General features: G+C 52.2%; 10 protein-coding genes across 10 annotated transcripts; 6 read left to right on the forward strand and 4 right to left on the reverse strand.

Annotated features, from left to right (window-relative positions):
• Positions 1-796: 796 nt before the first annotated feature.
• On the forward strand, positions 797-2,785 carry Triagg1_3080 (uncharacterized protein; the record flags this gene model as incomplete). Its single annotated transcript, XM_062897333.1, has 3 exons — positions 797-1,203; positions 1,268-1,602; positions 1,662-2,785. The coding sequence occupies 3 exons, from the start codon at positions 797-799 to the stop codon at positions 2,783-2,785; spliced, it is 1,866 nt and encodes a 621-aa protein (XP_062758147.1).
• Positions 2,786-3,554: 769 nt separating this feature from the next.
• Triagg1_3081 (uncharacterized protein) lies at positions 3,555-6,327 on the reverse strand (the record flags this gene model as incomplete). The annotated part of the gene is made up of 5 exons (XM_062897334.1): positions 3,555-3,715; positions 3,782-5,381; positions 5,464-5,775; positions 5,895-6,214; positions 6,303-6,327. 5 exons carry the CDS (start codon positions 6,325-6,327, stop codon positions 3,555-3,557), a joined length of 2,418 nt encoding a protein of 805 aa, XP_062758148.1.
• Positions 6,328-6,553: 226 nt separating this feature from the next.
• Triagg1_3082 (uncharacterized protein) lies at positions 6,554-8,904 on the reverse strand (the record flags this gene model as incomplete). The annotated part of the gene is made up of 2 exons (XM_062897335.1): positions 6,554-7,860; positions 7,923-8,904. 2 exons carry the CDS (start codon positions 8,902-8,904, stop codon positions 6,554-6,556), a joined length of 2,289 nt encoding a protein of 762 aa, XP_062758149.1.
• Positions 8,905-11,519: 2,615 nt separating this feature from the next.
• Positions 11,520-13,190, forward strand: Triagg1_3083 (uncharacterized protein; the record flags this gene model as incomplete). The annotated part of the gene is made up of 3 exons (XM_062897336.1): positions 11,520-11,589; positions 11,651-11,781; positions 11,841-13,190. The coding sequence occupies 3 exons, from the start codon at positions 11,520-11,522 to the stop codon at positions 13,188-13,190; spliced, it is 1,551 nt and encodes a 516-aa protein (XP_062758150.1).
• A 576-nt stretch (positions 13,191-13,766) lies between these two features.
• Triagg1_3084 (transcriptional regulator family: C2H2 zinc finger) lies at positions 13,767-15,371 on the reverse strand (the record flags this gene model as incomplete). The annotated part of the gene is made up of 2 exons (XM_062897337.1): positions 13,767-15,226; positions 15,290-15,371. The coding sequence occupies 2 exons, from the start codon at positions 15,369-15,371 to the stop codon at positions 13,767-13,769; spliced, it is 1,542 nt and encodes a 513-aa protein (XP_062758151.1).
• A 324-nt stretch (positions 15,372-15,695) lies between these two features.
• Positions 15,696-16,350, forward strand: Triagg1_3085 (uncharacterized protein; the record flags this gene model as incomplete). Its single annotated transcript, XM_062897338.1, has 4 exons — positions 15,696-15,733; positions 15,820-16,077; positions 16,134-16,253; positions 16,314-16,350. The coding sequence occupies 4 exons, from the start codon at positions 15,696-15,698 to the stop codon at positions 16,348-16,350; spliced, it is 453 nt and encodes a 150-aa protein (XP_062758152.1).
• Positions 16,351-18,439: 2,089 nt separating this feature from the next.
• Triagg1_3086 (uncharacterized protein) lies at positions 18,440-18,953 on the forward strand (the record flags this gene model as incomplete). Its single annotated transcript, XM_062897339.1, has 2 exons — positions 18,440-18,526; positions 18,645-18,953. The coding sequence occupies 2 exons, from the start codon at positions 18,440-18,442 to the stop codon at positions 18,951-18,953; spliced, it is 396 nt and encodes a 131-aa protein (XP_062758153.1).
• A 581-nt stretch (positions 18,954-19,534) lies between these two features.
• On the forward strand, positions 19,535-20,528 carry Triagg1_3087 (CAZyme family CE1; the record flags this gene model as incomplete). Its single annotated transcript, XM_062897340.1, has 3 exons — positions 19,535-20,206; positions 20,263-20,367; positions 20,445-20,528. 3 exons carry the CDS (start codon positions 19,535-19,537, stop codon positions 20,526-20,528), a joined length of 861 nt encoding a protein of 286 aa, XP_062758154.1.
• A 703-nt stretch (positions 20,529-21,231) lies between these two features.
• On the reverse strand, positions 21,232-23,898 carry Triagg1_3088 (uncharacterized protein; the record flags this gene model as incomplete). Its single annotated transcript, XM_062897341.1, has 3 exons — positions 21,232-21,657; positions 21,729-22,973; positions 23,056-23,898. The coding sequence occupies 3 exons, from the start codon at positions 23,896-23,898 to the stop codon at positions 21,232-21,234; spliced, it is 2,514 nt and encodes an 837-aa protein (XP_062758155.1).
• Positions 23,899-24,970: 1,072 nt separating this feature from the next.
• Positions 24,971-25,995, forward strand: Triagg1_3089 (uncharacterized protein; the record flags this gene model as incomplete). Its single annotated transcript, XM_062897343.1, has 3 exons — positions 24,971-24,973; positions 25,047-25,500; positions 25,577-25,995. The coding sequence occupies 3 exons, from the start codon at positions 24,971-24,973 to the stop codon at positions 25,993-25,995; spliced, it is 876 nt and encodes a 291-aa protein (XP_062758156.1).
• Between the last annotated feature and the right edge of the window lie 1,080 nt (positions 25,996-27,075).

Here is a 27,075-nt window from a genome sequence, read left to right on the forward strand (position 1 = left end):
GAAATAGCCGACGACAATGTGGGGATTGGCTGTCTTTTGTTTCCACCACGTTTCTTTCGGCGTCAAAAAGTATCAACGCTTGAATAGGTGGCATTTCAACTGCTGCGAGTATCAAGGCAACCACTTGAAACCACCAGCCGGAGAAGATATAGAATCTTTAATCGGTCATTATTTCAACCATACACACTTGATTCTTACTTTCTTCTCATCCTCCGAGTGTGAAACTTGCTCCTCAAACCAAGAAACAAGAGAACCATCACGTGATCTGCATCTTCCCATTCTGGAGCCTTGCTGATCCACCCTCGGCTCAAGCAAAGTTGCAAAAGACACGCCATGCAAGCTGCATCCCTGTCAAGACCGCAATGGCGACGCTCTGCTTTTAAAATCCAATTGCCTGCCTGCTCGCGGAGCTTTGACGGCTGCGTCCTGAGCGAATCGCTGCCGCGGAACTGCTCTGCATAGCGCGCTGCACGAGATACCGCTGCTGCTGCTGTTCTTATATTAACCCCCCAAAACAAAGCAACGCCTTGGGCATCAAGGACGAACATCGTCTCCATCCAGCAAATCCACTTTGCTCAGCTCAGCTCAGCTCTGCTCTGCTCTGCTTCGATACTCCGTTCTGCCGCATTGCATGAGCTATCGATTGTGTGCCGACGCATCTCTGCTCCATCCGCCCATCCCTACTTGGTCTCTCGTCTGCCATTACCAGCCTCTCGCATGAGCTCCGTACTCGTACCTCGAAGCAGTCCAATCCATATCATGCTCTGATCCATTCAGAAGCCATATCCAAGTCGCCATGGCCCCAGCAGCTCGCCGAGGCCAGCCCACGTCCATCTCCGTTCCTCCTCCCGCCCCTGCTGCCACCCTCGTCGATCTCCCGCCCATTGCCGCCCTGTTTCTCATCGACTTCGACGTCAAGGCCGGCTACACAATTGTCTGGAAACAGTCCACGCCGGGACTTGAACTCGAGGGTCTCGTCGAGTACAAATCGCTGCCGTCTGGCCTCCATACCGTGTCCGACGATCTCATCTACTTTGTCCACGATGGCGCACATGCTGGCTTGAGCGCATTTGTCAACGAGCCGTGTGAAGAGGAAGAGGCCCGTCATGCTCGCATGATTGCCGTGGGCATTCTGGTCCCTCTCAGTTATGGAAGGCTGGGGCGTGCATGGAGACATGCCGAAAACCTGAAGAAAATGGCGGCGTAAGTAATCTTTGTTCCATTCCACCCTCCAACAGCTTCAGCTAAGAAACGTGCCGGCCAAAAGGAACCTCGCCAAGAATCGTAACCAGACCGAAATATTAGAAAAGTACTGGGACTCCAACAAGGCCAAAGAGGGAGAGACCTTTTCCACCGTCAACACACCCCTTTCTCCAGTACCAGACCAGCTACGCAAGACCCATGGCAGACACTCGTCCCTCACCGACGGCGTCTCTCTGTTCCAGCCTGAGCACAAACTATCTCCTTACCACCCTGCCTGGAGCCTGGCCGAGCTGCTGGACAGTTTCGGCCCCTTGATATTCCCCATCCACCGCGCCGCCCTGCTTCGACAGCGCATATTGATTTCTTGCCACGCTCCGGTACATGAGATTTGCAACTTTGGTGAGTCAAGCCTTGGGTTGAAGCAATGGACGGCACAGATGCTAACATGTGGTCCCAAGTATATAACATCTCCATCTTGTCCAACATCCCCCTCTCCATCACAGACTCCCTGCCTACGCCTTCTCCGCCCCAGCGTCTTCGACCTCTGTTCAGCATTGGCGTGCATGATATTTCGTTCCTCATGGATGACCTCAAGGCATCCAAGCGTGACCGCAGCGATGAAAGTGCCGTCGATGATGCCGATGAATCAGGGTCTGGCTGGATTGCCTGCACCACGGACAGCATCCTCGCGACTAAAGACACCCTTTGGGACATGCTCATCACCATGCCGCCAGACTACTCGGCGAATGCCAAAGACAAAGCTTGGCCGGTGGTAGAGTATGCCGGCGGCAAAATCGTCAAGGCCACCCAGCGTGACCTTCGTCGCTTCAACGCACTGCGTACTGGCCTCGCTCGCCTGGCTGCAATCGCGCCAACCGCCCCCGCAGGCCAAGATCCTCGATCCCCCGAGTCCGAGACCTCGGCTGTGAGGCTGTCGACTAGCCACTCCGCTCGGGTGGTCAAAGACGAACCCTATGACGCCGCCGACAAGCTCATCGAGCCTGTCACCTGGGCAGCCTTTGCTTATAACGGCTTCATGTGGTGGGCCAGCGCCGGCGAGCAGATCCGCTCAGAAGAGCAAGAAGAGTCGACGCGCGATGCCGCCCTTCTCGCGGATTTGCTATTCCCAGCCAGCCCTCGCGCCTCCATGTCGCTTCCGCCGTCCGCTTCGCCTTTGCAATTAGAACCCCTGAGCAACTCCATCGCCTCCCTTGCTGGCCGCCGCGGCAGCGTCGATGGCGAGGCCAACATTGAGCTGGCCATCATCACCTACTTCCACCGCCTCACCACGCAGATGCTTTCCGTCATGGTGGACATTGTCGATGCTGCGGACGAGACATACCGCGATAATGACGAGGGCGACGACGAAAACGACGAAAACGAAGATCTGATTCCCAACGGCGGCGACGATTCTGATCTCTCCGCCATCACCATAGACAGCCGGTCCATAGAGACCATGGGCCTGGACGTATGGAGCGCCAGCGACGCCCTCTTTGTGCAGGAGCTTGCTGCCGTGTATTTCGGTAGACAGGCCGTTATTGAAGGCAAGGGCGTCGAGGTTTGCGGCGTGCGAGTATGTTGAGCGCGCTGCTCTCTTTTTCTTCTTCTTACGTCCATCCTTTTCTTCACCATTTTCACCCCCTTTTTTGTTACTTCTTCTCATACTCTTTTATTTTTTTTTTCTGTTTGGCGAGATGGTTGAGCTCATCATGATTATCACATGGCAATGACCGGGACTGCTGGAGAAGATAATAATTCATAACGTAGTAGTACATAGATGTAGTACAAACGAGTGTTCACACACAACCTCACACACGCACACACGCAATCAAAAGCGCCAAATATATTATCGACCTTTCTCTCTTCTACGTTTGTTCCCTCCTCTCGCCGTTGTAAGCACCCATTATTCAGTTAATTTCGCACTTCTTAAAGAGAACAAAAACACTTGTAAGCATGCTTCAGCATCACACCGTCCTGTATTTGTTCCAATAACATGACATGATTCTAGGTAAAACTAGGTAATACAAGTTCGACTAACAAACCCAACATAATTAAATTCCTTATGCCGCTTGAAAAAAAAAAGATGAAAAAAAAAACTCCACGCCGTCAGATACGGCTTACCCAACCCAGTCTCTGATGGTTCCCTTGCCTCAAGTATGGCTCGGATGCAAAATCAACTCGCGCTTCACTGCGAAAGTACATGTGCTTGAGCCAAGTTTTCCCCTCTTTCTCTCTCTCTTTTTTAGTCACCAGTTATCTGGATTTCCTTTTTTTGCTTGTGTTTTTCTTCATTTTTTTTTTCAGTCTAATGAAACATGCTCCGTGACAACCTATTATTGTCAGGGAGGACCTCAGCTCTCGTCTTCCGTGTCGGTGTTCGTGTCACTTGTGTCATCCTCTTCCTCATCAGTGCCTGACTCTTCATCAGAGCTGTCCTTGTTCCGCCTAGGCTTGGGAGCTCCGCCAGCAGGCTGGCCAGTCTTGAGGGCTCGCATTTGTCCAGCAATGGAATCTACATCACACATGTTAGCGCATTGATCTTTTGGTATTCTTTGCGGCGAGGAGGCAGGCGGCTTACCTTCTTCCGGCTCGCTGATGTCGTCCTCAGCCTCCATCTGGGCGGCCTTGCTGGCGTCCTCTACAACGAGAGTAACCTCCATCTTGGTATCAAAGCCAACATAGGAATCGCAAACGACGTGCATGCAGAAAGTGTAGTGGCCGGGTTGAGGGGGAGCAGCGAATTGAGCCTTGAGAGTCTGCATGTTGAAGGTGGGCTTTCCCTCCTCATCAAAGAGGGGCTGATCAAACTTGTCAAAGGTGAAAGGGGGAACCGCCATCTTGTCCTGCTTGGAATCGCTGAGGAAAGCGTACCATTTGGGAGAGTGGTCTCGGGCATAATGAGGGGCAAAAGTCAGAGGCGGCAGGACAGAGCTATCTTCGACGGTGATGGGCTTTCCATCGGGGCCCTTGATCGTCTTCTTCTTGCGTCCCATGAGAGCATCCAAATCGTCTTCAGCGGGGTCAATGTCCTCCAGAGACAGGTCATCAATGGCGGGAACCGACTCGGTGCCAGGGGGGATAAATCGGCCCTTGATGACCAGCGTCACTAGAGATGAAGGGATGATGACTTTCTCGCCGGTAACCTTGAAAAAGGCCTTGGCAACACGGAAGTAGGGAAGCTGCTTGCCAACACTGATGGCCTCCTTGTACTGGTCGTCGCTGAGGAGATCCTTGCCAATGGCGAGTCGTCTTCGTTCGGCGTCGGGGAGGTCCATGAATTGCTGCACAGTCAGGTGGGACTTTGAGTCGCCTTCGATGGCGGCAGCAACCTTGTCGTTGATGTGCGGGAGCTGGAGGAGAGGAGAAGACTTGGGGGATAAGGCTTGGATGAGATGCTGGTTGGCTTTGAAAGATCCTGCGATGGGGCCAATGCTGCCAAAGGCCATCGCAATCGCAGCAAAAGACTGGTTCAATGTCCGGGCAATCGCACCGACCTCGAACTTGGCCTTGGTCAGCGCAGGGTCATCAAGCTCGACACGGCCAAGGTAAGCCCACAGCAAGGCAAGCACCTTGCGTCGCACGCCGCTGTCCAGGTCTTCGAGCTTCTCCTTGTCCTTAACAGAGAATCCACAGGCAAACGGTGCGGATTCGCCTTCGGCTGAGATCCGGGATTCGACCTTGGACAGGCCAGATTCAGCCTGGTCTCCCTTGAGGACGGCTTCGAACTCCTTGCCAGTGCTAAGAGCGGTAATGATGCCACCCTCGTCAATCTCTTCGTTGTAGTGTCTGAACAGGCGGTTGGCGCTCTCCATCAGGACGCCTTCCTTTGACATTCGCTTGGTTCCATACCACCATGAGCCAACCATGTAGGGCAGCAAAATACCCATGAGACCGGTGTAGAGCAGAATCAGGTATTTGCCGTTGCCCTCTGCGATGATGAACTGAGGCAGCGCAATGCCGATGCTAAAGCTCTGCTTGCCATCGGGGTGGCCGTATTGGATGTAGTTGTTTCGGACGTCCTCATCCGTCAGGGCTTGGTAGGCTTTTGTGAGTTCCACGTATCGGTCGTTGAGCATCTCCAGCGTCTCGTTCTTGGAGGGATCCGGTCGAACCTTGTCCGGGTGGAATTTGACGGACAGTCTCTTGTAGTGAGACTTGATTTGCTTTTCTGTAAACGACTGCAATTCAAATTGAATGTTAGCTCTGATGCGCTCGGCTCCCCGTCATCCTATTAGATGTGTGTGCTGTGGTCTTGCTTACCTCTGAGATGCCCAAGATGTCATAAGGGTTCCAAATCTTGGGAACGATGGTCTGGGTCACAATGATGAGATAGACCATGCCCGCCATGAGGGCCCAGCCCAACACGACGAAGATGGCCCTCTTGATCTTCCTCTGCTTCCTCTTCTGCGCCGCACGCAGCGACGCTACAACATCGCCATGCTTGGTTGTGAAATCCGACTTGATGCGCGGCGCAAGCGCATCGTTGTCGGTGCTTTTCCGGAAAAGACTGTACGTCAAGGGAAAGGTGACCAGGCCGGTAACGGTCAGGATGAAGAAAGGGAAGAACTGGCCCTGTGGACAAGACGCCCGGTTAGCAAACAACAGTCCAACCATGTGAGCTCAAGCCCACCTCGACAAGGCGAATCCTGGGGCGAGCGGAACGCTGCAGAGGCAGGGAAAGCTGCACATACCTGTTCGTCGTACGAGTAGTCTGAGCTCATCTTGACGGCCTTGGGGAGCTCAGCCGGCTCGAGGAAAAGTGCAAAGACAGAGAGAAGATGGCCGAACTGTTGTCGAGGTTGCCCTTCAAAAAGTGTCCTCTGTAAATGTGTAATGATGGTAGGCGCAAGAACGGCAAGGCTCGGGCGCTGGATAATCCGGTCCCCCCCACAGTCGGTTCCGCCACCGTGTTCAAAAGAAACGCCACCAAAAGTCTCAATAGCACGGCAAAAACACAGTACAGGGGACAGGGACAGCCCGGACAGGCACCTCGCAGCGCTAACGGCTGGCCCTGTGCCTTGTTTAGGTAGCTGCAAACCTGTTGTCTGCTTACGTCAAAATTCCTCCGGACATGTCAGTGATCCAAATAGGCATCTCACACGTGGAAGATGCCGGAAATAGCATCTGATAGAACCTCATAGATGCAGCATACGTTTCATGTCTTCTTCTTCTTTTCCTTCTTTCCACTCTGCCTTGTGCACGGGGTGCGATTATAAATCATCATCTGTATTAAATCTCAATTTTTGATAACGCTATTCGTGTTATACTGCGCTGTACAGCTGAAAAACAATACCCAACCTAATTCTAAACATTGATGCTCCAAGACGCTTAATCTACATTGCTCTCTTCTTCAAGTGCTAATCTCGTCCTTCTCCTCGCCATCTTGAGACGGTGTGATTTCGCTATTCATCTCGCCATCCTGCTCCGAATCGTCTTCCGTTGTCGAAGACGTCACTGCCATCTCTTCCAGCAAAATGCTTCTCAAATCATCGTCGCTGTAGATTCTCTGCATGCTTCCTCTTCTCGCCCATGGCCTGGTTTCTCTCCTCCCCTGCTCTATCATTCTCTCTATCTTGAGGCGGTTAGACATGAACTTGAGCTTCGGAAAGGTGCTCTGCTGTCCTTCGTGTATCATCCGGGCCAATCGCTTCTCGTCTGGATCTGTCAAGATATGCCAATAATCAGAAGGGATCGACTTGGGCCAGATGGTAATGGTGCCGCCAAACTCCTGCAGCCAGAGCTGGCTCCAATCCTGTCCCAGGGGGCGAGGCAGCAGTTCTGCGTGTCGAATAAACTTGAGCCACTTGTTCATGTCGAGTTTGAGATAGTGTTCTATTGCCGACATGAGGTAGCCACCACGCCAGCCACGCCCTTTACGATGCGTGACGGGGTGGCCAACTGTGCCTCTTGAAGAGAAGAAGAAGAGGTTTATGTGTGGGTTGACTTGGCTCACGACGGTAAAATTGACGTTGAAGTGTGTGTTCAACGCCTTGATGGGGATATCAGTTCTCAAGCTGCCGTCTTTCCACTTGTGGCCGAATGAGTACGGTGCTAGAGTCCCGTCCCGCATTTTCATCATGAGGACAACCGGGTTGAGGATTCCTGGAACAGCCGCCGATGCAAGCACAGCAGACCAAATGACGCAGTCGGGGCTGGTTAGATAGTTGCAAAGAATGGCTGGAGAATGAGGGTCAGCCGGGACACAGCTAACGTTGAGGATACGCCCGGTCCGCTCGTATGCCTCCCTAAAAGTCATTGAGCCCCTCGTGAACCAAGAGCACCGCTCGGCCCAGTCGACCGAGTCAAAGCGTGCGCCGGTCTTCCACCACCTGGGAAACCAAGTCTTCATAGATTCGCCGCAAGCAGTAATTCGATGCGCAAGTGCTGGTATCAGAAGCTCTTTCAGTTCATCGTTGGTATGGGTAGCAATGAGGCCGGCTATCAGTGCGCCTCCGCTGGTTCCGGTGATAACGTCGGGTAGTAGGTCGGCATCAAGCATCGCCTTCACGACTCCAATATGGTAATAGGCAAATGTAGCCCCACCAGACAGACAAAGGGCCGTTCGTCCGTAGTTGGCGTGTACGTGCTTGAACAGTATTCGTTTCTCATCGGCATCGAGGTGTTCTGTATTGAGGAGAAATCGGAGACTCTTTTCGACTATGCGCGAGTTAGCATCCTAGTAGATTCGAGTTTCATCAAAGCGCAGATAGGCCGCTTACCATCGTCGACAAAGTTCTGGACCAGGTTCTTGGTCCCATAGTATGTTTGGCTGTAGAGCCTTGGATTTTCCACACCAACAAAGTTATTCTTGACGCAGGCCTCCAGGAGTGCTCTCAGATCATCAACAGCCTTTTTCAGTTCCTGTTGGTCGCCGTCCATCTCAAGCGCCTCTGCTTTGGCTCGCGTCTTGCGAATTTGACTCCAAACTCGTTTGACAGTTTTGGAGTCGTAGTAGGCAAAGTCGTCAACTTCTCTCCAGTTCTTTCGGCCCAAGAATTCATCCAGCTCTTTCGCAGCTGTGACCCAGCCTTTGTAGCTAGAAGTCCTTCGCATGTTCTTACGCAAGATTTCACGTCGGCCACGCCACGTCCAGAATTGTTCGTAAAACCATATGTACCACCTCGTTGAAAGATATGCGATGCTCAGCCCAATGAGCCATGAGAAGACAAAGAAGAGTAGAGGCCATTTAGAGAGCAGGTATAGATATCCTTCTCTCGTCTCATCTTTTGTTCGGGTGCCCAGCAGACCTTCTACCGGCCCTTTGCCTTTTCTCTTCTTCTTGCTGCCTCGTCTGTTCCGGTGTTTGCTGGGGGTCACCGGCGCCCAGTCGTTCTGCGCTGTGACAAAGGTCCCCAGGGTCGGGGTCGGAGGCACAAGCAAATTGCCTCCAGCAGCACCAGCTGATGCTGCAACGGCGGCGGCGTCATCTTCCAGGACGCTGCCAGTCGTCGAATCTCTCTTGGTCAGGTTGACAGAACTGACGCTTCTCGGTGACCGTAGGCTGGATGTGTCATCGGTGGGACTTTGTAGAGGATCGGGTGCCTGCAACGCCGTCTCGAATGCGAGCAAATCTTCGGAATCGAGGTAATCACAGTCGAAGTTTGGCAGCGCTGACGGGTCAAAGGACTCGCGGGAGAAGCCATACGCATCGTCGTATGGAGCAAGCTCGGGATAGGGTTTCGTCGCTGTTTCGGCCGACATGGTGATGCAAATTCGCGCCGTGTTGGGACTCATTCAGCAAGAAACAGAAGAGATCGTAGACGACGCAGCCCATATATGGCGGGACTTGCGCTCCATGTGATTCAGGCGAAGAGTCGTAAGATTGCAAGTGAATGTAAAGCGCAGATTTGACAAACCTCGGAACCTGTTTGCGCCTCATGAGCCAGTCGGCTGCATGACGTCTACAGTGCAAGTGCAGGTGGCTAATTACGGCACGCCTCCAGGGCAGGTATTTTTTTGTTGGGGGGGGAACTCCCTAAATTTTAGCGGGGGCAATTAAGCCTGATGCATGACAGCCCCCCACTAGAAGACCTGGAACTAGCAGAACCAGCAGCTAGAATCTGGGTCTACCTGAATATCGATCCGAAACAGGCATGCATCATGTAAGTATGCCGCTCGAGAAACAGAACCTCAACGCTGATACAGTTGATGTGGGCACTTGTATGGGATTTTGCTTGTGTATTATTATTATTGTACATCTCTCCAACGTCGACTGCTATCTGTTATCGCCCAATGTTTGCTATCAGCCCGTCTATAAATAGCTGCTTGTGGCTCTAGCGCGTCAGGGGCTCATGGAATTGATCCAGCTCGTCTCTCGTTGACGCCGGGACCAAACCCTGTACGAGTATGGCTCCTGCAGGCCGGGATTTCAGGTGACTCGAGCACTGCCGAGAAATGAAGACGGTCGGGGTCTATGGAGTTTTGCACTTCTAGAAACTCTAGGCTCGTTTACGGCATGCACTGTAAATAGCATCGATTACACCTAAGTACCTACCTAGGTACCTAGGATTATAAACTTACTACCTAGTAGTACATTACTTAGTACCCCAGATTATGCTTTGGTATTCTGTCCTACTAAGGTACCTATTCCATTGTCTACCTGTCTTGATTCTAACTTCCTGCCTTGTAGGTACTAATGTTGCTCTCTTTGGTAGAAGGAAAGGTTCTAGTGCCCGGCACTCCAAAGTCGGCCATCCAACATCTCAGGTATCTTAGGGACCAAGTATCAAGTGGCATCTGTGCAGTTGTTATTGCCTGTTTGTGATGTATATTTTATTCAGATCAGACGGTAGATTGGGCCTTGAACTTTTTGTTTTTCATGCTGGAGTATTCCAAATTCAAAATCCTGGGCTTATCTTGTTTTATACTCTAGCCGCCTAATGTTGTTCTATGATCTTGGGAAATGCCTGATAGACTCGGGACACCCTTTCTCTTTTGTCCGTTGTTAGCAAACCTACTCGTATAAGGCTAACCGCCATATTAAACTATCGTCAACATCCGATTGGGTCGGCAACATGCATGCTTGGTAGCTGCATGCATTTACAAAGCACGATGCCGTGATTCGTCGCACAGGAATTAAGCGGTCCGCAGTGGGGGGGGACTGCATTTGATCGCCTGAGAGACGCCACAGTGGCGGCACAAGTCATGACACAGAATAAGGGCGATTACATGGACTCGTAACAGGCACTTTAGGCTCTGACTTTGTGAGACATCAATTCCATTGACTGCTGTCCAAGACACCGTCATGCGTGGTTGGCGACCAGGAGATGCTCTAGCGCTGATATCAGGTGGCGGCGGTGCCATTGAGGCTGCACGTTCATTGTATGAGTTGGTTGTTGGGCGAGATTTTGTATTTGAATGCGCTGCGCACGGTTGGCTTGTGCTTTTTCTTTGTTTGTTTCATGCCGCGAGGTACATGCTCGTACATGAGCCCAAAGAGCATCCGCTCAGTACGAGTACATGTACTTTGCTCCCATGCGTTTCCCGTTCATGGACCGCTGCAGATGTTTGTAGATCCATTTCCTTGACCTCTCGCAGACCTGTGCACGTATTGTGTGTACCTCGTTCATACGAGTGCATACGACTCCCTTGATTCGATGCTGTAAATCATGTGTCAGAATCATGTACGGAGTAGGAGGGGGGATTCCTTGGCTGCGAGAACCTTGATAGCGCTGCCACAAGCCGCCATTGTGTGCTACCGGAGAACCTGGATGGCCAGGCGAATGGTTTTGTCATCAGCTCACAAAGCCTCTTTACTCGTAACTTGTGCAGAAATCGCTCGTTGGACAATGGCTGGGGTTCACTGTAAGGTACTTACAAGTAGTTGAGATGAATTGACGAGTATTTTACACACCCAACAGCTGTTCATGATGCATGCATGCCCTGTGCTGCAACCTCCTGAACTGTTGACGTCGGATTGGATTTGATTCTGTTGGTGTACGCCAGGCACCTGTTCAGCACTGATCCATCTTTTGTTCCATCCTTGTTGCTGCCTCCATCAACTCACTATAAAATCCCCCTCCTACGTCAGCGGACTGCCTACTAAACCAGACCCTTGCATGTAGACTTCCAAATCTTTTGCAGCTAAGCAAGACTCTCTGACACTGCACCACAACTCCTACATAATCCCTCCGAGCACTTGAAAAACATCGCCCTCCGGTTCGGATTCTGGAAATCGAACACGGTATCTCCATTCCCGACATCCTCGACGCCCGACAAATCCGTCCATATCAGCGAGACACAGCACGCAGAGCGCTTGATGCCTGTGCCGCCGTAGCCGCATCCATCTTGTTCGAGGAGAGAAGAGAAGAGTCGCCATGGAGCTGATGGGGAGGAGTATCGACAATGACACCAGGGGGTGGATCTTGAGTGCAGTGAGCGGTTTAGGTATGTTATTATACTCTGTTGACGCTGTCAGCTAGCGACTAACCATCTTGTCTCGATGAAGCTTGCGTCTTTGGCGCGTCCATAATATGCGTCGATATCTTCGTGCGCCTCCTTCCGGGCAAGGCCAACTTCCGCATCCAAGACAGCAACATCTTCCTCGCGTGCTCGCTGAGCTTGAGCTTTGGCGTCATGGTGAGCATTCATGTCTCAAAACTCTGTGCAATGTAGATGGCTGACCGACCCCCTTTTAGCTATTCTCTTCGCTCAACAGCATGCTCCCCGAATCGAAAGAATACTTCCAGCAAGAAGGCTGGTCCGACCAAGCTGCTGGTTTCGTCATGATGGTCTTCTTTGCCGGAGGCTTCATTGGTATTCAGGTCGTATCGAGAATCGTCCACCAGTTTATGCCTTCCCACGTCGTCGACTGCGATCATAGCCATGGCAGTGTTGCCTCTACCGACGGCCATTCGCATGACCCGACCGGCCGAGCGCATTCACGACCGAGTCGAGCCAGACGGCGCTTCTCCCAACCGCCCGACAACAAAATTTCCGACATTGCTGAGAGTGGTGATGACCAGCCTCCCACGAGCGAGGTGACTCCTCTGCTCAGCTCGGAGCATGTTCATGCCAACCCGATGCCGACGCTAACTCGCCATACTTCCGAAATGGTGCAGCGGTGCGGCAGCCCTCCGGCGTCTGCCCGCAGCCGTGCCATTACCGACGATACCGTGCTCTACACCAGACGTCAATCCACACCTGGGCTTCGGAAGCGGATGATGTCCCTTATCTGGGATACAGATTGCCGCTGCGACGAGTCCAAACGGTGCTATGGATATACTGATCCTTGTGGACAGGAGTGTTTCAAGCATCTAAGCAGCCGTGCTGCAAGCAACACACCCTCCCTGCGCGCAACTACCGGGCATTTCCACGCCCACCACTCATTCCACGCCACCCATGACCACGGCGATGGAGATGTTCACGACATTGGCGTTAGCCCGAGTCGAATTGCGTCTCGCGACTCCACGACCCTGACGGACGAAGGCGCCAGCGAAAACGGCTATCCATGCTCGCAGATGGACGAGGGCGATGCCGAAGCCCAGCATCATCACCACGTCCCAACCAACGCCTTTCTTTCCATTGGATTGCAAACGTCCATAGCCATAGCCCTCCACAAGTTCCCAGAGGGCTTCATCACCTACGCTACCAACCACGTCAACCCGGCCCTGGGCTTCAACGTCTTCATGGCCTTGTTCGTCCACAACATCTCCGAGGGCTTTGCCATGGCTTTGCCTCTGTATATGGCTCTTGGTTCCCGCTGGCGGGCCATGGCCTGGTCGGCTCTCCTGGGTGGCCTATCTCAACCCCTCGGTGCTGCTATTGCCGCCCTGTGGTTCAAACTCGCCAACAGTACCAATATAACGCCGAGCGGAGTGGTGTATGGGTGTCTTTTCGCACTCACGTCGGGCATCATGGTCAGTGTTGGACTACAGCTCTTTGTCGAAAGCCTGAGCTTTAATCATAACCATAATTTGTGTATGCTCTTTGCTTTCCTGGGCATGTCCATGCTGGGCCTCAGCAACGCCTTGTTCGCGGAGCACTGATTCCCGACAATTGTTCATGGTTAATTCGGCGTAGGGAGGAGGCTCAAGCAATTTGAATAGCCACCATTTCTTCCCTGTGATGTGGAAATTTCTCTATTTATCTCACACTCTCTCTTTCTCTCTCTTTCACAGCACACACTCATTTTAGCGCATTGGATTTTTGGCTGCACTAGACTATGCATCAAGGAGCAATCGGGCGGCTTGTGGATATATACTTGTGTTTCTTATCATGTCTCACACAATGGAGGACTGGGCGTCAGGAACGGGTTATATTGGTAACGGACGCGGAACCTAGCAGCGGTATGGATAGAAGCAATATGGGGGCATTGTCATTTGATGATTTCTTAGCGATTAGGACCACCGACTCTGGAGTCGGAGCATTGGCATAATTTATCTATTGATTGTTGTTTATTGTCATTCTTTCATTAGCATCGTGACGTCTTTACTGACGCTGTCTGTTTATGCCATGGCTATCTAGCAGTAACTTTGTCTAAGCCACATGGAAATCTACCCGATTATCTGCACCGTATGTCAACTTACACGCCCAAAACATCTCCATCCCAATGCACATCAAATCTACAAGCCTCCCAGTGTAGGGTCAATAGTAGTACCATCCAGACCTGCCTCCCCACGAGCCAGCATCAATAGAGTCTCGTCACCCTCTACCCATCCATCCTGTCCTACATCAAACGTCATTTGCGGGGGGAAGACGCCGTCTTGAGAAAAGTCCTCCGACCAAGCAGGCTGCTCGAGAGCATTCCCGTTGGCTTCACTAAAGATGGGCGGGTTTGGAAACGGAGCTGCATCGTCGACGACGGGCTTCGGGTCGTGCACAATTGCAATGTGAGCATTCAGATCAAAGTAACGAATGAAGCTCTCCGTGCACTGGGGACAGCGGATGGTCTGTTTCTTGACGTTTGTAACCCCGGATATCTCGTCAATGAGGTCCATTGGAGCAGACTTATCCGTCTTGGTAAGCTTGGGCCGCTCTTGACCTAAATGAATGAAGCGAATGTGGTCTTCCAATCGGACCTTGGTGCTGAATTTATCGCCGCAGCCTTGATCGTTGGTCCAGGCTTCGAGGCCCGGGCCGCTCAGGTCGACCTCGCCACAGACGAAGCGGAATCCTTCGTGTGCTGTGCGAATGTGGACGTTGAGGTTCGACTTCTTTGTGAATTTCTTGTCGCAGCCAGCGTGAGGGCAGGCCACTGTCTTGCGGTCCTGGACCGTCTTTCCGGAATGGTGAATTTCGATGTGCGTTTCCAGCTCCCATAGCGAGCTTGACTTGTAATCGCAGAACATGCAGTTTTGATGCTCTTGGCGCATATGCGACTGCAGTTGTGGATCTGTTGTAAATCCCACTCGGTGCATGGTGCCGTCTTCTCGCATTTGAGGCGGGCACTCCATGCACCAATACTTGAGCGGGCCGTGCTCCCTCTCCCGATGCCGATTGAGCGATCCCTTGGAGTCGAAGGCCGCTGAGCATGTCGGCTCTGGGCATTGATGTGGTGGTAAGCCTTGGTGCTCCTTCCGTACATGCTTGTGGAGTGTCTCTCTCTTTCTGAAGCTTTGGCCGCAGTCTTGACAACGGAATCTATCTGCTCCCTCGTGGACTAGCTGATGACGCTTTAGCCTCGTGCCTGTTACAAAGGTCTTTCCGCAGCCCTCTCTCTGGCAGACGTATTTGCGGTCATTTGTATGAACGGCCTTGATGTGCTGTTTCAGATGCTTATCTTCGATGTAGTCTTTGTCGCAGTCATCGTAGGGGCATTTATGAGGTCGTGAGTTGGTATGAGAGTTCATATGGTCTCTCAATCGAGCCGGACGGTTGAAACTCTTTGTGCATCCTGGCCAGGAGCAGGCCAATGTCTTATAATCTGATGGAAATTTCGTGCGGGGAGTTGTCGCAGCAGTGACGGTTGACTCGACCTCTGCACTTGAATCTGGGCTTTCTGGGCTTTCTGAGAATTCTGGGCTTTCTGACAATCTTGGGCTTTCACTTGGGGCATAATCCTCATCGTCATCGTCAAAGGCATCTACTCGCAATGTCAATATCAGTCCAATTCAGTATCAGATTCTTGGGAGAATTGATGACGTACAAGAGACTTGAATGCCACGAAGATTCATCCTCTTTGCTGGAGACGCACGAGGCGCCTCCTCCGTAGCAACCCGTTTGCCCATGATGATGATGACCGGTCAATTGCTGCAAATTGCTGCAAATCTGTGACATGTCGTCGAGCATCGACAATGGCAGAAATTGGGAACTTTTTATGTGGGTCACGGGACGATAAGATAAGAAAACGCTGCAGTCACGCTTAGTGCAGCGGACCTGCCCCAGCAAGAAGAGCGCCAAGTGGAGACTCGTCAAGCTCCGGCCGGGGAAGCTACGGAAAAACTTTGAGACTGCGGTTGGAATAATATTTTTCGCGAGGCTGAAGATTGAACGGCCAGCAACGAATCCTCCTACCTCGCGCCCAGACTCTTCACACATCCAGCTTCTTCAAAATGTCTGATTTCGGTGATGACGACGTTAGCGTTGGCGGGTAAGTGCAGCCTCGCGCCTGAGCAGGAGTGCAAAGACCAAAAACAAGAGGGCTGTTGAACGGAACGCTGACCCCCTGGTGCACAGTGATGAGCCCGTGTTGGAAGAGGATGAGGCTGGCGAATTCTACGAACCCGAAGTTCACGATGATGAAGATGGCGAGCACGCAAACGGCGACGACCAGGACAACGTTGTCATTTCTGGAGACCCCTCTGCGGCTGCGAATGCGTCCAAAGACAAGTCCGTCAAGGACAAGAAGATTCCCGACGACCAGCGCACGACAACACCATACATGACAAAATATGAGAGAGCGCGTATCCTGGGGACGCGCGCCTTGCAGATTAGGTTGGCATTGTGAGACTGGGAGGGCAGCATATAGATGTGCTAACTGATTGGTACAGCATGAACGCGCCGGTGTTGGTAGACCTCGAGGGTGAGACGGATCCTTTACAGATTGCGATCAAGGAGCTACGCGAGAAGAAGATCCCTCTCATCGTGAGAAGATATATGCCCGACGGATAGTAAGTTGGACTCTAATCTGGCCAAGGAGACGAGCATGTGGTGGGCTGACTCCTCTTCAGCTACGAGGACTGGACCTGCGAAGAGCTTCTTCAGTAGACGAAACTTAGCCTGGCAAAGACGAAGTCGGGCGAAGATGACGGCACCCGATTCACGCCAACTCTTTTCATTCTGACAGAGGAGAGTTTCAAGGAATACGAAGCTGTATTGCATTGGCCCTTCTTCATCTTGTCGAGAGGAGGAACTTGTTCATCAGCGTGGCGTTTCGAGATTCGATAATTTCAGCTCTCGGCTAGGATATAAAGACAACATGTTTGACCCGACCCTGTGCCACTCCGCCTTTGGTGTGGCACCCGAACTGATCTCAGCTAAGGATCAGATGCGTCTCTGGCCACCAATCTTTCTCTCTGGTGTGTTCAATCACATTGAGAGCCTCTGTCCAAGGTGATCGAAATGTTGCACCGAGAGATGGTACGAATTTTATGGGAGCAACGTGGGAGGCCTAGAGCGCTTAGACTTGAGTTGCAAGTCCTAGCCTGTACAAACTGATTTGGCAATACATGGTAAAAGGCTATTTTATACGGATGACTGCAAAGTATGTCAATACAGTAATAGATTATCAAGAGATCTTTTTTTAAAAAAAAAAAAAAATACCAATGGAATTACTTTCTTGCTACAGAATGATTTGCATGCCACGGTGATGGTGATGATGAGAGCATCTGCCCACAGTTGAAGCTGTCAATCCAAACACCAATTGCTCCGCAGTAAGCGAAGAGTAAACCGGTACGTATATCGAGGTACCTAATGCTTGATTTAGACAGTTATGCTCCCAAAATTACGTTCACAAATGAATGGGGCATCATTGTTTCCATTATCACGGCTGTTACGTTGCATGTGACATTGAACTGTTACAGCAAAAAAAAAAGACCCGACCGTCACAAATATGCAGCCGGGCCATCGGTAGCCGCAGTGGAAGCTAGCCCCGGGCCAAGTTTAGCGCTCCCTCTCTCCATATTGCTCACTAAAAATAGCTGAGCTGTGACATCATAAGGGCAGGTCGATTAGGACCCCGAGAAAAAGTGTTTGTTGTTGCATTTTGAAAGAACACGTAGAAAAATACTGCCTTCTGAATGTCATCAATTCATTTATATACAACATGTACTGCAAACTCTCTACGTTTTATCCATGAGCTGCGGCTTGCTGAGGTTTCATCCCGTGTTACTCAACAGCCGGCAGCGGAGAATAAAAGGCCGTTGGCAAAGTGCCGTTCCTGCATGCAGATACGAGTTAATGCCCTCCTCACCCTGTTGTTTGCCGACTGGCTGTGTAAGGGAAGGGCTATTTTTGATTACCTATTGTCCGTACAGAGGGAAGATGATGTTGCAATGGACATTTGCTCCAACAGGCGAGTTTGCTGCCATGTGCCATGTGCCATATGTAAATCCCGTAGCTACCATATCAAGAGCCGATGCACAAGACAATTCCCGACCAACGCCGTCCCTCGTATTCCCTCGACAAAATCCTCACCGTGATCGGCTCTTGTGTCGTCGGCCAAGCCACTTGCATGACGTCGAGTCACGACAAACAGAAGAGGGATCGACACATGGCTTCTCGTATGTCTCACGACCTTTCCTGTTCGGGCCGCCATTTTAGGGGACCGTACGAAGGGCATGTGCACTGCGGATTACCCAACACATCACAAAGAGACTGGATTGATGGATCCTTTATTCTCACCTCTAGGCACTCTTCGGGTGGCTGCTTAAGGGGGGGCCTGTGCTGCTGGCGGAGGCAATACGGGGAACAGACGTCCGTCAGAATCTTGTTGCAAGGTTACGGGGGGCAACAGAGAGAGTAAGGAGGGGAGAAGGAGGGAAAATGGCGGCTGCATTACGTCGGTCAGCGAATGCGAGGAGGCAAGGAGACACGATGGATGGGTCGAGTCTTGTGCTATGGGAGCTGCTTGTATATAAAATGGGTAGGTTAGTTGCACGAGAAATCGAGACAAACATGCACATCTCACCGCAACCTACCGACCTATAAGACAAGCTGTGGCTTTTTGAATCCTTCCATACTTTCAACTCCATTCCAGCATTGCTACCTTTTCTTGGGAACAGCTCAACTTCAAAGACAATTTTACCTCTACATCATACTCATCATAATCATCATAATCATTATATCTTTTCCAAAAATGAAGTTCACAACCATCGTCACCGCTGCTGTCTCCTCAGCCGTTGCCGTCTCCGGCACTCCCATCCACAAGCGCGAGATTGGCGGCGTATGTCTTCCTCTCCTCCTCTCCCTCTCCCTCTCCCCCTCCCTTGCATCTTCTCCATTCCCATCATCACTCGTCTCAATCGACATCGTCTCTAAACTGACGGGTCAATCCCTCACAGGTCCTCTTGTGCACCGGCGCCAACGCAACTGGCACCTGCAACTACGGCGTCTACGCGCTCGAGACGTGCCACCAGCTTCCCGCGCCTTTCCACCAAAACACCAGCACGTTTGCTCCCGACGGCGAGGACTTTGAGTGCTTCCCTCGCATTGGCAACTGCGGCTCTATTTGCACCAGCCCGACGGGGTGTACCTTTGGCAGCGTCGACTTTAACTACAAGAACAAGTTCAATCTGGGGGCCATTCAGTGGAACATCTTGATCTCCAGCTTTGACTGTTCGCTGAAGAAGACGACAACTTCAACCGAATAAAAAGGGGAAAAGACGAAAATCTTAATGAAGTGACGGAGGATCGCATCTTGTTTGTTTAATGCAGCGAGTTGTACCAACTAATGGGGATCAGTCTCATCCATCAAAAGCTCAGAGAACTGACAACTGCCCCTCCATCAGCTAAAAAAGCCTACACCAGGATACATATTGACATCAAACCAGGAATGGTGCAATGTCTGCGACGTTTAGACGAGAGACGGCTGTTTTATTTTGATATTTTTATTTTTCCTTCTGTTTGGTGCTTGGGAATGGGCGTTTATACTATTACCCGATACCTTAATGAATTGCTGCTTTCGGACATAGTTCGGGCGTCATGATGATGGAAATAGAGAGCTTTCGGAGGGGTGTTTTGGCAGGTTCTGGTGGTGGGGTAAATACGGATCAAGGGTTGTCGATGATACTAAATAGTATTAATGAGTAGCTTGTGCTTCTTCTTCTTCTTTTATTCTTCTTCTTCTTCTTCTTCTTCTTCTCAATATTCTTCATTTCTTCTTCTCATATAATCGTAACATCCTTGTCCATTAACCTTGTAGCTGTCGATATCAAGTTGTGTCCAAAACACCATGGCGAGCATCACCACCAACGCCTCCATCGCCTCCTTTGGCGGCCGCTTCCTCAAGCTCACCCACCAGTCGTCCGTCACCGGCGGCCCCATGAACTTCACCCTCTTCTTACCCACCGGCATCTCCGAGTCCGCGCCCGCGCCGCTGCTCATCTACCTCTCCGGCCTGACCTGCACCCCGGACAACGTCACCGAGAAGGGCTTCCTGCACGCCCACGCCGCGCCGCTCAAGCTCGCGCTGCTGTATCCCGACACGTCGCCCCGCGGCACGAATCACCCCGGCGAGCACGAGTCCTGGGACTTTGGCAGCGCTGCGTCCTTTTACATTGACGCCACCCAGGAGCCGTGGGCGCAAAACTACAAGATGGAGACGTACATCACCAAGGAGCTGCCCGAGCTCGTCTTTTCGCAGTTCAAGCAGCTGGATCCGCAGCGCGTGTCTATTGCGGGCCACTCTATGGGCGGCCACGGGGCTTTGACGCTGTTTCTGAAGAATCCCGGCAAGTATCAGAGCGTCAGCGCATTCTCGCCCATATCGAACCCGAGTGCGTGTCCGTGGGGGGAGAAGGCCTTTACGGGGTATTTGGGGGCCGACAAGGAGGAGTGGAAGAAGCATGATGCGACGGAGCTGGTGAAGCACTGGAAGGGACATTTGAATGCTCTGCTCGACGTGGTATGTTGAGAATGAAGAGAAAGAGAAGAAGAAGTTGCTGAGAAATTCACTGCTAGGGCACTGCGGACAACTTTTACAAGCAGAGACAGCTTCTGCCTGAGAACTTTGCGGAGGCTACCAAGGCGGCGGGCATCGAGGGCCTGCAACTACGATATCAAGACGTATGTTTTTTTTTCAACTTCATTACGGTAAACCTCATCTTGAGTGTATGCTGACTTACACGATTCTTCTCTCACAGGGTTATGATCACTCATACTTTTTCATCTCAACCTTTGGCGAGGACCATATTAAGCACCATGCCAAGCAGCTGGGTTTGTTGTAATTGATTGGTCCTTTGTACATATATGAATGGCATATGTGAAAGGGGGAATGTCTGGAGAAACTACCTACACAGCATGATGCCAGTGAAAAGGGACAACGACATGATGAGACGACGAGCTTCAAGAAGCAGCCAAATCCCGCTGCTAAATACTCAAATGCATGCTGTATAGTATCCGAAAAGATTGAATCGGATTACAAGAAAAGAAGGGGACAAAGTACAAGGTATTCCTAGCCCTCAACAAGAGGAAGTGTACAGCCCCCCAAACATTTGTAATTACCTATCTCGTATATGTCTCTTCTATATCCTCTGGCACTAGAGCAAAATATTAAGCAGGAAGAAAGAAAAAAGACCAGCAAGAAATACTCCCAAACAAGGAGGCCTTCCAAGGTCCGACTGGACAAGGGGGGGAAGGTCCCACCATATCATAACCATGTCGATTTGCTTTTCGCTTTGCCTCGACAACGCCCGCCCAAACACATGACGATAATAATAACATCGTAGACACTCATACCTATAGTACGGCGAATCGTAGTACGTACGCCGCACAGCTCTCCCGTCATTGCTCGCCGGCATAAAATATACTCACTAGGCAGGCCACAAGTAGGCGCGCCATCGTGTGTATCCCATATAAGTTGACCACAATCTCCCTCTCTTTTTTGTCTCTTTTTCCTTTTTTCTTTGTTATTATATTTCATTGAGCCTCTCAGCTCATCAACTTCTCCATAACAGGACTGAGAACCAGCCCGTCCTTCTCCCCCTTCGTCTTCATCTCTGCTTCAGTCTCGCGCCGGATTCGCTTGTACGCCAGCTTCTCAAACTGGCTGAGGCTCTTCCACCAGTGCTGCCCGGCCTCGTGCTCGGAAATTCGCTCCAGCAGATCAGCCGTTCTTAGACGCACCTCGCGATCCTTGTGGAAGAGGCCAAGCGCAATGTAAAAGAGCCCAGCGTGCGATTCGGGTGCCACATCCAGCAGCAGGCAAATCTCTTCATACGAGTGGATATGCTTGGACAGCGTCAAATAAATATCCTTGCTCTGTGCCGGTGTCAGGCGCTGCATGCGAAGACGGTCGTGCATGTGGGCCAGGTCCAACCCCTTGAGCGGGCGGAAGGTGTATATTCTTGCGAGATCCTGTATGGAGTTTGCTCTCGTTAGCCAATCCCCGTCCCACGATACGATAGAACGAAACGAATAGCCCTTACCTGGATGTAGCTGTAGTAACTGCGTGTGTTGCGCCACCCTTCAATCCTCGTCACGTTGCCGGCCAGCTCCTTGAACTTTGCAGTGTCGTCTGCCCAAACATATCCATGACCGTTGGCCCCCGGCAGTGCCAAATCTTGATCTTGACCTCCAATGTACAGAGCAGATGCGTTGTATACGCTCTCTTCAAACTGGGCAGCAATTCTCGTAAACTTATTGACCCAGCCGCGCCACTTTGCTCGTATGACCCGCTCGCCGTGCCTGGCAGCAATGCTCCTAAGGATATCTGACATAAAGGCCGCGTCCCCCGTCAAGTCCTGCGCGTTGTTGGAGACGCCGCTGGCCGTGTTGGAGAGGTTGGGGTGCTGCTGCTGAAAGTAAATCAGCCCTTCAGTCACCGGTGCCATCTCAATCTTGCTACTGATCTTGACGCGGCCGCTGGGCAAGTCGCACAGGACGTCCCACCATTCCGGATGGAGCTCAAACGTAGGGTTGGTAACGCCGGCTATGAACCCCGGCACGTTGAGCAGATCATCGACCTTGGTCAAGTCGGTGTAGGGAAACGCATGCCTGGTAAACCCCCGTAAAATGCCGCCAGACACGAGAGCACATGCCGCAAGCACTGCCTCGGCTACGTCACCAGAGGGCATGTTGTGGCCCAAGAAGATGATTCTCTTCTGCGTGAGGAGTCCGTTCATCAGCACAATGATTGGGTGCGTGTTGACCCCGTTGGTCGTCAGATGTGGGTGCAGCGGGAACGGCTGCGGCGACTTGGCATGGGCCTCGGAAAAGTTTTGTATCAACTTGATGAGAGAAAAGTCCCCCACAGTCTCGGGCATGACCGCGGTGGGCACCTTGATGGGGATTGGGATGCCCTTGTACATGACTTTGCTCTCAAACTCGTGAGTATCTCGGGCCACAGAATACGTCGACTGCCCGCCGCCCTCGACGTGCGCCTTGGTGCCAGCCCTCGAGATGCCGGCATTGAATTGCGGGCTCTGGCTCCTCTCTCCGGACCCCTCAGTAGCGGTCTCTGCCCTGTCTTCTGCCATGCGCATCTGGATAATGCGCTCGAATTTTTCCACAAACAGATCCTTGTTGTCGCTCGCCAGCAGCAGGTTCCTCTCCAGCAAGCTCAATCTAGGCATAAGGGACAAATCCATCGCATTGACCGATTCGTACAACATGGAAAGAGTCTCGGGCACTGGCGACTTGAAGTACTCTTCCAGTGCGAGGAGTAAAAGCGGCTGAATAAGAATCACGAACCGTTAGTCTATGCAATCAGATACAAAAGGGTATATCAGCAAGCTCAGCTGTCAAACCGCGTACCTTGTATATATGCAAGAAGGGGTGTCTTGTACAGATTGCCATGGCCTTGACGATGGCTCCGCGTTTCACAGACTTGTTGTGCTTGGTATTGACCAGGTTGAGGACGTAGATGAGCGGCGGGCCTTCTAGCCCGTCGTCGGGCTCATCATCTGAAGATTCGTCTTCGTCCCAGTCTTCATCCAGGTCATCCTCGTCTTCCTCGTCGTCGTCGTCTTCTTCATCGCCAGCCCCGCCCTCTGCTCCATCCTCAGGGACCAGCCCCGCCGCTTTATCTCGCCGTCTCTGCCTCCGAGCTTTCCTCCTAGCCTTTGCCTTGCGTTCTTCATCTTCATCTTCCGGCGAAGAGTCCTTGTGCAGGAAAAACATGGTCCAATCCTGGTTACGCGCGTGGGCCTGATCTGGAAGCATCAACTCGGCCAACATGTTCTCGTCTCCGGTAATGGCAACAGGGTACTGGTGTTCCATAACCGGGCCGCGGTCGATATCAAACGACGCCACCAGGATATATTCGACATGGTTGGCGTCGGATCCGCGAGGATACTGAGCTCGGAGTTTCCTCTGCGGCTGTGAATCCTCGTTGGTTCGACGCACTGCCGATAGAGACGAATGTTGCGAAGACGGTCCGATGGACGAGGCCTTGGACTTGGAGCTCGGGTCCGAAGTGCGGTCGGTTTCGGCCATGGGCGGGTGCGGTGACCTTGACGGGCGAGAATGGAAGGACCTTTGCGACGGAGATCGTGACGGGGGAAACGAAGAAAGAGAGGTTCGACGATGGTGAGGCAGCGAAACGTTGGAGCTGCTGGCGCCATTCGAGCGCGAGGCGTAGGGGAGAGCGGCGGCCATTGTTCAAAAGCCTCCCCGCAGGCCAATGCAATTTAATGTAAGGTATAGGTAGGGTAGGATACTAGAAGTCGATATACTAGGTAGCCCACCTGGGGATATACGAGCATATATATATGCTTGAGGTGTCGTTGCACCAAGAGTGTATGTTCCAGGTTGCCTCCGGATCTTGTAGATCAAGTATGGCCTCGATCGGAGCGGATTCGACGCAGGCACAGCTTTGCAGCCTCGCTGTTGCACGGGAACAGAACAGCTCAGGGACTGCTCTGTGGCTCGAGCGGTCTGGTCTGGTTCTATCTCGGCCGGTTCTGCCAGGACGCTGTTGGTGATGTCGACTTGACGCTATTCCGCCTGGCAGAAGATGTCACGGCTACGCTCGCGAGCAGAGAGGCCGGCAGCAGGCAGCAGATGGTGAGGCCAATGGACCGGTGCTTGAACCAGGCATCGTCTGCTGCGCTTGCGACGAGTTCAGGCTCTCGTGGGACAAAGTCGAGACAGGGGCGTTGTGCCATTGTGGAACTCTCCGTATTGACTGTGCTACTAGTGTCAGGGTCCCGTTACAGTTACAGCGCGAGCTGCTTCACAGCGCTAATGATTTGGGGGGGGCTAGGCGCCTCATTTTGGTGGTGGCTGCTGCGTTATCCTTTATCCTCTATGGATCCAGTAACTTATCGGCGCCTAAAGAGAAACAATTGGTCGGTGGCTGAGATTGGCGTTTCGCAGGCCGCGCCACACCCGCACGCTTGCACCAGCCACACACCATTGGGTTGTCGGGTCAGACAACTTACTTTGTTTACTTTGGGGGCCATGATCTAGAATCCAGACGCAATTGTGCATCAACCCCCCCCCCGCCGACAAGACAGAGCCAGACCACTGACTGACTGCATATCTCTGGCCAAGCATTCCAGATTATCTGCATTCTGCACCACCCTCACGCGATCAGCAAATCGTGCGTCATACCTACTGTACATACTGCACCTGTACTCGTACCGTACAATCGACAGTCTCCGCTTGCTGCTCGCTGGCCAACCGATTGCGGACACCGTTCCAGCACAGATCCCCTACCATCTGCATCATGGTGCGTATTATTACGGTGCAGCCCCGTACATCGCCGTTTCGCTTATCTGCTAATCACTCTCTGCTGTTCCCAGTCTTTGTCAACAACGTTCAAGCCCTCTCCCCTGGGTTACGGATCGCCTCCCAGCGTTCGAAACTCTCCATTCCGCCGGGCCGACCCGCCTGCATCGCCTTCACCACTCCGACAGACAACACCAACGGGCTCGCCTACCAAAACCGCCGCGACCACGCCCAGCAGAACGTCGAGGCTCGCGAGACCAACGACACCGACCGCCACCGACGACGACATCCCCGAGACCACGGAGAGAGACAAGACTCCAGGCATGACCACTCCCACAAGGGCTTCACCACCTTCGTGGAAGGCCGGGTCAAAGCTAGCGGTGGGCGGCTCTCTGGGCGGCAGTAGTGCTCTCTCGCAGCTTCAGCCTACTCAGGTTAGGACTCTGAGAGATGGATTTCAGATTTTGGATCGAGATTGCGACGGCATTGTCAATAGAGAGGATGTGGCCGACATGCTTGGTCAACTCGGTGCGTCCTTGCTGTGGTTGCTCGCAGTGAAGCATGATCAAAACCTCCCCCCATTACGATGCTAACTTCTGGCAAGGCCTCCCTTCAGGCTCCTCCGACATAGGACGCTTCTTCCCGCCATCAAAACCGCAAACCATGACGCTAGCCGCTTTCCTCAACTCTCTGGCGGAATCCTTGGCGGTGCTGTCACCAAGCACCGAGCTCTTATCTGCGTTCTCGGCCTTTGACGAGGACGACAGCGGTCAGATCGACTGGGCGGAGCTGAGGGACGCTCTGCTCAACACACCGCCGGAAGCCGGGCAGTCGGCCCTCAGCGCCGCAGAGGTCGACAAGGTCGTCGAGGGGTTCACTGGCCGTCGAGCCTTCAACCGAAACATGAACGCACACCTATCGGCAAGGAGGGGCGAGGTGTTTAAATACCAGGAGTTTGTCCACTCAATCATGGGTTCCAACGGCGGGTCCGAAGGAGGGTCTCACGAGAGGTCCGAGGAGTAGTGACGAGGTGATTGGCCTGCTGTCATTCCGCATTCCGCTCACTGGTGGCTTTCCAGTTGACACGAGTGACACGATGCAGTTACCGGGAGTGTTACTGGACAGGCACGGGTACAGGTACAGGTACCAGGGCCGGGCCGGGCCTGGCTCCGTGTGATATGTACTAATGGGCCTGTTAAGGAGGACGAATGAGCTGTTTGAATCCTGCTGCGTACCTATTCGTGCTGTTTGTTTTTTCTTTCTTTGTTTTTTGGTTCTTTCCTTTGGGTATCCTGCACATTTGAATTGTACGAAATATATGGGATAAGGTACGATTAATGGCTGCATAATCAATACACACATACATACCATACACAAATGGGCATTAGGAGGAGATTATGCTCCGCGCCACGAGCGCAGACGTGGTAAACGATCTGCAAATCGCTCCATGCCGTGCTCAGTCTTTATTTTGATTCGCGTCTCCAAAGGCAAAGGTTCTCCATATAAATGCTACGGAGTCGTGTATTCGTACAGTGCTTTTTCAAATGCATTCATGTACTCGTATTACCACGAAAGCGCTGCAAGATAAGCCGGCTGTTGAATATTCGCTGGGAGTGACGAAATGAATGGACCAGCGGCTGATTGCAAGTTCCAGGAGGGCAGGGCGGGCCAATGGCGCATGTGAAGCCACCAGGATCCTGGGTTGCAGCGGCTAGGAGGTGCGGAGAAGGAAGCAGAAAGAGGTGAGACTGGTCTGGCGGCAGACGGGATGTGACTGATTGTGATATGAGACCCGAGACGTGAATCCTTACTCGTACATACACATACGCGACGTGTGTGCCGCACAGAGTAGAGACCATGCAGTGAGTTCAAATATAAACTATTGCGGGTAGCAATTTTAGCACGCACAGCAAAAATCACCAGACGGTACCGGATATCGCAGCCGGCTCGGTACCTGGTGCTAGTGGTTGCAGTCGGGTGCCAAATGTAACTGTCTACCTGTATGGGTACTCCGTACCGTACGAGCACTTTAGTAACTTTACCTGTCAAGTCCAACGTGCAGAGGTACTGCATGTACCGCATGTACGGAGTACCGACCGACTC

The sequence above is a fragment of the Trichoderma aggressivum genome (assembly GCF_033847375.1).
Source record: "Trichoderma aggressivum f. europaeum strain CBS 100526 chromosome Unknown scaffold_008, whole genome shotgun sequence".
In the NCBI taxonomy this organism is placed as follows: domain Eukaryota; kingdom Fungi; phylum Ascomycota; class Sordariomycetes; order Hypocreales; family Hypocreaceae; genus Trichoderma; species Trichoderma aggressivum.